General features: G+C 31.8%; 1 protein-coding gene and 1 long non-coding RNA gene across 9 annotated transcripts; one reads left to right on the top strand and one right to left on the bottom strand.

Moving 5' to 3' along the window:
* Positions 1-218: 218 nt before the first annotated feature.
* Positions 219-10,536, top strand: LOC120091353. Of its 8 annotated transcripts, none has more exons than XR_005485698.1 (6): positions 219-334; positions 505-574; positions 644-809; positions 1,819-1,892; positions 6,590-6,669; positions 8,252-10,536. It is a non-coding gene; the product is annotated as an uncharacterized LOC120091353 (long non-coding RNA). The 8 variants fall into 8 exon arrangements; XR_005485701.1 differs by having other exon boundaries at positions 1,800-1,892; XR_005485700.1 differs by having other exon boundaries at positions 1,774-1,892.
* On the bottom strand, positions 2,641-6,666 carry LOC120091344 (protein SRG1). Its single transcript, XM_039049344.1, has 4 exons — positions 4,722-6,666; positions 4,395-4,642; positions 3,979-4,306; positions 2,641-3,893 (listed from the first exon to the last, which is right to left on the bottom strand). The coding sequence occupies exons 1-4, from the start codon at positions 4,965-4,967 to the stop codon at positions 3,633-3,635; spliced, it is 1,083 nt and encodes a 360-aa protein (XP_038905272.1). The 5' UTR covers positions 4,968-6,666; the 3' UTR covers positions 2,641-3,632.
* Positions 10,537-10,681: the final 145 nt, after the last annotated feature.

Raw genomic sequence — 10,681 nt, 5'->3', positions numbered from 1 at the left:
AGATTTAAAAAAATATAATTATGGTTATCCATATTGTTTTAAAAAGATTTGGATTTTATATTAATTCATAATAAAATAAATTATTACATTCATATTTATTAATAAAATTAATTATATATGTAAATGATAAGTTTAATTTACACATATTTAAAAAATTAATAAATTAATAAAAACAAATAAAATGTAAATATAAAATGTAAGACAGCTATTTAGATGATTATGAAAAAAATACTATTTGTCGAACCAAACGGGTTGTTCTTAGCTCAATGAGCTTCCTCCTCTTTGGACGGTTCCGCCGATTGCAGATATTTTCAGAATTCTTTTGGCGCCAAAGGTGCGATCTCTCTCTCTCTCTCTCTCTCTCTCTCTCTCTATTGAGGAAAAATAGTAATCCGTAATGACGAATGATGGAACAATCGTGGAATTGCATACAGTACAATGAAAATTTTACGAAGTTTAAATGAAATTCCATTATTCACATTGCAATTTCTACGAATTTTGCAGGCAGTGATGGAACATTTGGCCCAAACGCTCCGCCAATGCCTCATCAACTCCAACCAATACAGTCTGTGAGGTAAGGTTTATACGGTTGTTAATTTTCGCACATGAATCTCTTTCTTATTTTTGAAACATGAATGAACAGTAATGGTCGGGATTCGATATGAAAGAAAAAGGGATTCTTAATGTACATAGCATATAGATAGCCAACGAAGCGTGAGGGATTTCAATTTTATGGAGTAGTGGAAGAAAGAAATGGAGAAGTTAGTGAAGCAAAATTGACGGTCCTCTTCAGATTCCCAAATCACGAGGTATCCAAAAGCAATTAGACAAATAATATCTTGCATCTTGCATCTTGCATCTTTTTAATTTTTCTTGTGAATTTTATATTATAAATCTCAATCATTGAAATAATCATGTTTGACTAATGCAACTTAATAAAGTTTCCTGAGGGTGGGATTTTGGGGCCCCTGCGCTGAGATCATGTTTCCTTTATTCATTAAGAAAATTAGCGTTCCTGTGAAGGGTTATTTGACGCTTCCACTATTACCGATGGAAATTTATAGAGAGATTTTAAAAGAAAAGGGCTTCCTTCGTGTGAGCATTGAATTGTTTCTTAGTGGGTTCTGGTCCTTTTTCACGCACAATAATAACGACCACATTCCGATGATTCTATGGTTCCCTTTCATGTTCTGTCTTTCTCTGTTTGGAGGTTTTATATGATTTTGCAAGACTAAACCTTTTATTTCTGTATCATTAAAGAGAATATACCACCTAAAAGTTCTAAGCGATCATGAACTTAGACCACATTTATCAATTCATAATAAAAATTAGTGTGATCTAATAGGATTCTTTATAAATCAATCGTAATGGGTCAAAATCGTAAATCTAATTGGATTACTTTTATCACATTTACTTAGAAATATGAATTTGTCACATTTATGATTATCGTTTATATTATTTTATCATAAATTGGATAGTGAGTCTCATGTGTTAGTACAAGTACATTAGAGCCCACTTTTTAGATTACCATTCATTTATTACTTTTTTCCTAATGTAAACATGGCCTTAATTCAATTGTTAAGAAATCTCTACTTCTTTTAGCAAGTTTGAATCATCTACTTCATTCGAAAATGAAAAACATAATACAACGTTTAGGTATTTCTAGGTAATTACTTCAATTTTATTATATAGGACCAAAACCATATTTGAACTTTATTACCATCAATATTATTTATTTTTATCTGTTTTACTCGTTTTCCCCTATTGATTTAGAATTTGGAGTAATTGACAAGTGTTAGCTTCCCATGATTATTTTAGCAATCAGCTGATGCCCGTGATAAATTTTGCGATCTTTTAGTTGAGATTGCTGATGAATTTGGATGGTAAATGAGGTATGTATGACAAGAAATTCTTCTACTGCAATCATTTCTTAATTGCTTTTGTTGAGCGATTATGACTGCTTACATTCATCATACCTATATTGGCACTAGCAATGTGAACATGACAGCATGCACTTTGTTCACCTGAACCTTCCTATTGTTATTGTTACTTGGCCAAGCCTTTTATAATTTGTTAAGCAACAAGAGAAATTTTCTCGTTTGTAACTATTAATTAATTACTCTTAAGTTGATTTATAAATTTCCTGTTTCCGTATGTTAAGGTTTTCCAATTGAAGGTCACTACCTAAAACGTTTCTTACCAATAAAATAATTAGTCCTATTAATTTCGCAAGTTAACAACAATTATATTATAGCATTAAAAAAGTCATCCTTCTTAATTGTATGATTTGCTAATCAACCTTCTAAATGCTAAAAAAATGTTAGTCATTCGTTTCTGCCTAGTTTCCTAATCCTTCTGCGTAGCTATCTAAAATAAAGTTTTTAAAATTGAAAAATGGAGAAGATACGAGGTTCAAAATATGGAGATAAATAATCCTTATATTGCCTTATCTTTCAATTTCTCCACCTATTGTCCGGCTTCCAAATTCTATTTTCTATTCCACCTGTTGTATACCGAGCACTACAAGAGAACGCCAGTCTATTTTTCTTCAACCAGATGGATTAGTTTCAAGGTACAGGACTTTTCTAGGACGATAAGATGTTCTAAATTTTTTGGTTCTTCCATTGAACCGTTTGTGTCTTTTTTTTTTTTTTTTTCCTCGAATTAGTTCAAGAATCATGGACTAAAATTGTTGATTTTGGATCCTTGTCAAACAAAATCCTCAGGACGTAACTAGAATATTTAACTTACAAATTCCTAATTGGTTATATTCTTCCATTTCTTCCAAGACATTGCACCAGATATATTGGTCTTTGCATGCGGACTTTATCTACAACCACTCTGTCCATTGAACCTTTTCTAACTAATGGAGATACTACTTGCATCGGCACTCTCTGCCATATCTGATTTAACTCGTGGTGGATGAAACACCGTTTTACTAATCTGCCAAGCTTCGTGGTGGGTCCGTATGAAGCCATTATTACACGGGATCTTTTGATTTGTTTGTTCAAGCCATTATTGTATTCGGTCTCATCATGCTTTGCTTTGTGGACTACTTGTTGTTAGCACTCAGAACTAAATATAACATTAAGAACAAAAAGAAACTAGTAATATGGTTTGTGCTTCTATTGAAGCACTTGATTTGAACATATTCATATTCTATGAGCTCTTTTTTGACCACCACCCAGATGTTCTCTTGCCAAAATAATAGGTCATAGAGACCTCGTCGATTAACTCCTTTTGTGGTATTAAACAATCTACTATGGATATTATTGTTAGATGGTTGCTCGTATGTAAGAATCTAGTTGAAAAGAGACATCTTCGTCGCGTCACTCTTGTTTTCTTCTAAGTACAGCTATTATTTGGTTGAAATCCCCAAAGACAAACATGACTTGACAAGAGAAGCGTCAAATCCCAGAGGCCCCCAAAAACCAATTTGTCAGAATTTACGAAGCTTAACTAGATAAGAGAGTTCAATCCATTTAAATTGATAAATAATTAAAGACATGATGTACATTCTGCATGTTGACTGACATTTTTTTTTTCCATGTTGCCAACGTCACAGTACCGCTGTGCTAAATTCTATACATTTTCTGGCGTTGGTATCCTTAGGTGGGAAAGTTAGTGGTGCTTTAGCAGGAGTTTTTGGTTGGAATCTTGGCAAACTCCAGGGTTCTCTTTCCCTGTAACTTGTTTGTTACATAGTGCTTACTGTATTCTCCATGATTGTATCTTCTATACATGCATGGATTGTTTTTGTCCACGAATTCTGGCATTGGACCAAGCTCTATGTCATAGCTAGGAGCATAAAATGTGACTATGGAAAGTCGGTCAGTCTGCTTGTGAGTCACAGCTCTGTGCTCCACGCTTTTGTACCTGCCATTTGTAACAACCTGCATATGTAACAATGAGAAAGGGTTAAGTCTCCATTATGAGATAGATAATCATTTCTAGAATTAGACAAAGTTTCATTCGTACCTCCATTGTATCGCCAATGTTGATCACAAGTGCATTTGGGATGGGTTGAACGGGAACCCACTTGTCGTCTCTAAGGATCTGGAGGCCTACTGAGCTGCCCTTTCCTTGCTGCAAAACAGTTAAAGCACTTCCATCGGAGTGTGGACTCAGCCCCAAAACAAGATCAGGTCTCGAACACGGTGGATAGTAATTCATCCTTATTGCCTGTACGGCCACTCCAAACGCCTCTTCAAATAGGTTCTCTTTTAGACCAAGGCCTAAAGCTATGTACTTCAATAGATTCTTGCAAAGCTTTCTTACTTCTTTTGAGTAAATCTCCACAGTATTGCTGCCAAAAAAAGGTGCATAATTGTAAGATACTGGATGACTAATGCAATGGTGACAGTATTTGAGAAAGGAAAAACACGGACAACCACCTGAAGTTAGTTGGCTTCTTTGGCCATAATAGAGGGTTCCTTATAGAGTCGGGTATAACCCCTAGAGCTAACATGTTACACCAATCTAGTTTTTGGTGCTCAGAGAACACAAATGCTTGTCCGTATCCTTGAACTGTGCCCGGTGCCATTGCGTACTTCTGTTTCTCTTCCAAAGGTAGCCTGAAGAATTCCAGTGCCTGCCCCTCTATATTTTCTAGTAGGTTCAGAGAAATTCCGTGATTGATTACCTAATAGATCAACAGGGCATTAGTCTCCACAGCCGGCCTTATGCTGTGACTGAAAAGGAAATAAACAATCAGTTTTTACCTGAAAAAATCCCCATTCCTCGCAGGCAGTGGTTAGTTGCAGAATTTCATCTCTGTTTCCTTTTAGAAGCTTGGATAAATCTATAGTAGGAATGTCAGAGGATGAGATTAAAGGTGTTGCTGGTGTTGGCCTCTCTTGTATGTCCCTGATAAATCTCTCGGGAATGGTGTTCGGCTTAAACTTTCTGAGTTCTTGCACATCATCAATGTGTCCTACGTTAATTGGAGAAATAGGTACTGGAGCCATAGAGAGTAGAGAGTTAGAAACAGAGTTCTGAAGAAAGAAATGAGTTTAGATGAAGGTTGAAACTCTTGGAAGTCCAACTTAAAATGCAAGTATCCCTACACTAAGATGATCCTGTATTTATAGAGCTACCCAAGCATGCATTCAGAGCTACTTGATGCATTATTTCTTTTTTATTTTAAATATATTACAGTTCGTGGGGACATTGGAATTTGGGGCATTATTTGACACTTGAATTACACTTACATATCTTTTCCCGAAAATTATTTAAGCCTTAAAAATTTTTATTTAAATTTTGTTGTTGAATTAAAAAAAAATAAAATCAAATTTCATTTAATATAATAGAGCGAATATTAGCATGCATAAAAGAGACTTGATGCATTGTTTTCTTCTTTGTCAATATTTTGAGATTCGTGGGGCATTGGAATTTGGTGCAATATTTGAGACATAAATTACGTTGTATCTTTTTCCTGTAAGTTATTTAAACTTTTGACATATTTGATTTGCTTTTAAGCCGATCTGTCCTTAAGAAAAATCAGAAAACTAACTTTACCCATCGAAACTAATCAAATTGATCCCGATATAGTATGAGGTATGGATTGCAACCTAGGTTGCACCTATTCCATATAAATGCTCTCTTATTACCTAGCGAAAAAACAACAATTTTAGTTTTTTTTTTTTAATAAAACTAAAATTTCTTACCACATGTTAATTTTTAATGGGACAACTAATGGGTTGGGCAAAGATAGGTAGGACCCAACCCTGAATATTTATCTTTTCATTCTCTCTCTTTTTAGCATGCAAATTGAGATCTACCTCTCTTCTATTGTCTACCTGTTCTCTCTTTTCTCTTGCCTCTCTCTATCATGAGAGTCTCCACCACTTCTGATTCCCTCCCTCACTCTTCTCTCTCTAACATGTAAATACCACCCATTCTCTCTCTTACATGCAGATCCACATATTAATTTTAGGAAAAAATTTATTTTTAATTTTTAAATTTTAAATATAGTTTTCATTTGATTCTAGATTTTAAATGGTTACCTACTTATCTCTCAACTTTGAGTTTTGTTTGAATTCGGTTCATAAGTTTTAAGATGTTACATTTTTACCGTGGAATTCTCACTAATATCACTTTTAGTCTTTTATGTTAATTTTCAGTTAGTTATATTAAAATAGATCAAATGAAAAGTAAACTCAAAACTCAAGGAAAAAAATGTAACTTTTTTAAATTTAAGGATGAAATAAAAAATGTATTTTTTAAAAAGAAAAAAACTTATTAAATAATAATTTGACAAATGGTTAAATAATAATATATCATTTCATGAATCTCACCTCATTTGACTGAAGTAACTTTTACCTGTAATATGAGTGGGTAATAAAGCAGCAAGTGGTGTTACTTTTGTATGCCATGAAACTAAAATGCAAGATTCTCTTCCATTTTCGACGGCTGAAAAGGGTAACGCGAAATCGAATATATTTTAAAGCTCCCTTTCGAATTGTGCAAGAATCAGGATTTGACTGAGGAAATACCATTCGCTTTTCTATGATGAATGATGTATTGAGTTGGTGACTGAATTTTGAAGTAGATTGTATTACGGTTTAAAGTCTTTTTGTTCTAATTCCAGGCTTCGGCAGTGGCCAGATCGTGTATATTCAAAGTTCATCCATGTGAGAATATTATATACCTAGTTGATGACAGAACGAGGTATGAGTTAGGCAACAAAAGACAAGTGTACGTCTTTCCATACTTTTTTCTTCCATCTTTGATGAAAATTAAGTCTACTTTTACTCTTTGAATTTTTATTTTCCTTTTTGGTGGTGGCGGTGGAACATGGGATTTTAAAAGCAATGGAATCTGATGAAGGGGAAATATACCGAATGGTCAATACTCTTTTTGGTCATTCTCAATTTTATCTTTAATTTTTTTAAAGAAAAAAAATTAATTTTGCTCTTAATCTATAATGCTTTCTATTTGGACTTTTTGTTTAAATTTTTTTACCTAATATAATATTTAAATGGTAAATAAATTTTCTAGGGTAGAATACGATTTTGGTCCTGGTATTTTTTATTGTCCAATTTTAGCCTTCATTCTTTCAATAAATATTAAAATTAGTACCTATAGTTAGTTTAATTTTTATTTATTTATTTTTTTAAAAAATAGTCACTATTAGCATTTCTTTTTTACATTGTAAAAATATATTCACGCAGTGTCTTCTCTTGCATGAAAATTATTATTATGATTTGTGTAATAATTATACAAATTAATTGGGGTAAGCAGTGGAATAGTGAGGAGTAAAGAGTTATAAAATCTAGGGAGTTGTAAATTCATGTCGCTCACAATGTAAAGAATTGATAAGATATAAAATTTAAGTTTTTTAATAGTGAGATGTACCAACTCTTTAAGCCAAACAGGAAGTGAAGTTCACAAAGTCCTTCCTTACTCTTTTCCAAATTATTGGGTCAAAAACACCCACTTTTTTATCAAATTTTAATTTAGGAGAATACCCTAAAATTATTAGCTATTTGATATATTTAGTGTGGTATCAGAAATGTACTTTAGTAGATTGACTTGCCTGAAGTGGTATTGGGAACAATGAGAAGAAGCAGCAGTTAGTAGGGCCTAGGGGCCATATTAGATTCTGGTTTCCTATTTGATTTGGTGTCTACAGATCTTGCTACCTATCCATCCTAGTGCTGTCATAAATCATCCTTTGCTTTTGCCTTCCACCTCTTTCCACTTCTCCCAAGTCCCAGCAAAACTTTTAATTTAGGTGTCAATCAAACGTTCACATCTTGATTTTTTTACCGTTGAATGAAAAAATATCGATGAAGGTGAAAGGAAAACATGGATATGATATTCTTAAAAGTATTACTAAAAGAATTAAAACATCATTTTTGTTTATGTATTTTGAAATTGGTTCAATTTTAATTTTTGTACTTTTATTAATTTTTAAAATTACTCTCTATGATTAATTTGTGGTTAATCGTTTTAAAACAATGAAAACTCTTTAGGTTGAATGGAAATTATTGTTATTACCTTTTAAAAGTTTGATAAAAATTAACTTAAATTAAGGATTATAACTAATTTTAAGATTTATTGATGATGTAAAAGCTAAATACGAACATTTAAATCTACATGGACTTGAATTAAATGAATCTAAAAGTACATAGACAAAAAATAGTACTTTAGTTTAGTAGAATTCAACTCAAAGTGCTTTGATACTTCTTAAAACAAGTTAAAGAATCTAAGAAGTAGTTTGATGTGTTGTCATATATTATATTTGTAGGTAATATAACGTTCGAGTCCTTGGTGCTATCTTGCACCTCCTCATGTGATTTATCAGGTTGTTCAAGTGGCTTGGAGCTTCCATTGAAGGGATTTATGTAGGTTCTTCTCCTTAAGATATGTTCTCTTGAGGTATGTTTTGGGATTTTTGGAATAAGTTTGTCTGTTTTCTTTATCTTGTTGTTCTAATTTTTGTGATTGTATTTTGTCTGTGTATTGACTTCAAGTCGTGAGATCTCATTGTCTTTCTTGTAATTCAATATATTTGCAAAAAAAAAGGAAAAAAATAATAATAAATAAATATTAGCATCTTTGAACTTGTAGGAAATTAGGAATGCCATTTCAAGAAAATGAATTTTTTGATAGGAAGATCGAGTTTTGTCTGTCAGTATGTGTATGCGTCCAAATTTGTAAATAAAATAAATAATAATTTTATTCATAAAATTTAAATAAAAAATCCTATTGAATAAACGTCATAATGAGTTGGAGATATAAAACCGTGATATTGTCTAATGTCTACTTTAGGCATAAGTCTTCCTATCTTTACTTTTTGTTCCACCCAAAAATTCTATATTAAGATGTCCCTGATTATATATCTTTGATTTTCTCCTTATCAATTTAAAGTGGATTTTTATCGGGGTAAAAAAATACGAATGAAATAAGTTTAATTTTAAAAAAATTTAATTAAAAAATTCAAATGATTACGAATCGATACGTTATTTGGTGCTCTCCTATCCAAGGCAGCCTAATAGAAATTTGGTATACTCTGGTGATCTCGAGGGGGTTCTCCCTATCCAAAGGCAGCCTTTCCTTGATGGTACTGTACATGACTTCCAAACCCTCCTTGAACTCTCTGGTTTCCTTGGAATTACTATTTTTGTATGTTATGAAATAATTGGAGGAGTAGGACAGATATGCAGGGGCACTCTCACTCACTGCTACTTGAAATCGCTGTTTGTTCTGATAGAGGCCCCGTATGTTTCTCTCTTCTTTTTCCTTTAAAAGTATGCAATTATATTCCAAGCTCTACACAATATTACATGCTTCTGTCGTTTTCCCCTTTACTTTTACCCTTCTATTTAATTACAAGTGAAAAATACTTTAATTCCTTAGTCTTGTGAACGTTTTTAGGTTTTAAAAGGGTACATTTCTACCATTAAATTTTACGCTTTTACTCTAGTTCTCTCCCTCGTTCTCTTTGTCTCTCTCTCTATATATACAAGTTTTTTAAATTTTCGAGAAATGTGTTAATGGAATTGTTAAGATACCGTTTGGTAATCGTATAATTTTTTTTTTTTTTTTGAAAATTAAATTTATTGACACTACTTTCACCTTTAAGTTTTTTAAATTTTATTATCTACTTTTTACTTATGGTTTAACAAATCAAGCCAAAATTTGAAAACTAAAAAAAATTGTTTTTAAAAATTTGTTTTTATTTTGAAATTTGGCTAAAAATTCAACCATTATCTTTAAGAAATATACAAATCATTATAATAAATGTGGACGAAATAAGTTTTATTTTAAAAAATAAATGATTACGCCTTAATAAATACAATTTTAAGAATGATATGACATGCATCTTATTTCTATTCTACCTATTAGAGATGTGAAATGTCGAAAATTTTTAACACCACTGTAGTTCATATTCCTATTTAATATTTGACACATCATTTAGATGGTTTATTAATGTTTTTCATTCTAGGGTCCATCATTCTTAAATATTTCTTTCTTTACATCCGTTTCCATATCGCCTTTATATTCTCGTCCTGCCTTAACAGCTACATTTGACAAACACTATATTAAAGCATTTATGATTTTTAAATGTTGCTTTATTTCCTCCCTGACATGATTAATTTTTATTGTCATTCATATTAATTCCTTGTGTTCCCTTTTCCTGTTACAGCAAGATTTTGGAAGATTGGGTTCTGAAGCTGTTTTTTTTCCAAAGCAAAAATTGCTGATGGCTCTTCTACACAGTTGAAGTTGAGAGTTCTGTCAGCCAATCTTATGACCCATATCTTCTTGTTCTGTTTTTCAAGTCAATCATCATTTACATAATATTTATTTTAAAAAAAAAAAAAAAAAAAAAGAAAACTCTCTTCAGAAAAGAAAATGTTTTTGTTTTATTTTTCCATTTTGTGGACCAATAATATGCTATGCCGTTAGCTTAGATACTAATCCTAGAAAGAAAAAACTAAAGTATGCACATCCTGCTTTCGGTTAATTCTTTAACAGTCCTTTGTGGAATATTAGATTCTGATTATACTATGTTTACAGCCTATGATATTTGTTCTCTTGTTTCAGAAAATCAAATATATATATATATACATACACGCATATTCGACACAAACCTAAAAATTGAATGAAATGTTGTATTAGATAAAAAATTTAATTGTTTTTAATTAATAAGTTATGATTTTCTTAAAAAAAA

Source organism: Benincasa hispida, chromosome 1 (assembly GCF_009727055.1).
Source record: "Benincasa hispida cultivar B227 chromosome 1, ASM972705v1, whole genome shotgun sequence".
NCBI classification, from domain to species: domain Eukaryota; kingdom Viridiplantae; phylum Streptophyta; class Magnoliopsida; order Cucurbitales; family Cucurbitaceae; genus Benincasa; species Benincasa hispida.
This window is presented reverse-complemented; position numbering and strand designations above follow the sequence as displayed.

Bases quoted from the DNA above. Each gene is read 5' to 3' on its own strand.
- LOC120091344 (XM_039049344.1), bottom strand. From the start codon at position 4,967: ATGGCTCCAGTACCTATTTCTCCAATTAACGTAGGACACATTGATGAT. The intron at 4,307-4,394 runs GTGGTTGTCCGT...TTTTTTTGGCAG, and splicing joins AAGAAGCCAACTAACTTCAG to CAATACTGTGGAGATTTACT. The intron at 3,894-3,978 runs GTACGAATGAAA...TTACATATGCAG, and splicing joins ACATTGGCGATACAATGGAG to GTTGTTACAAATGGCAGGTA.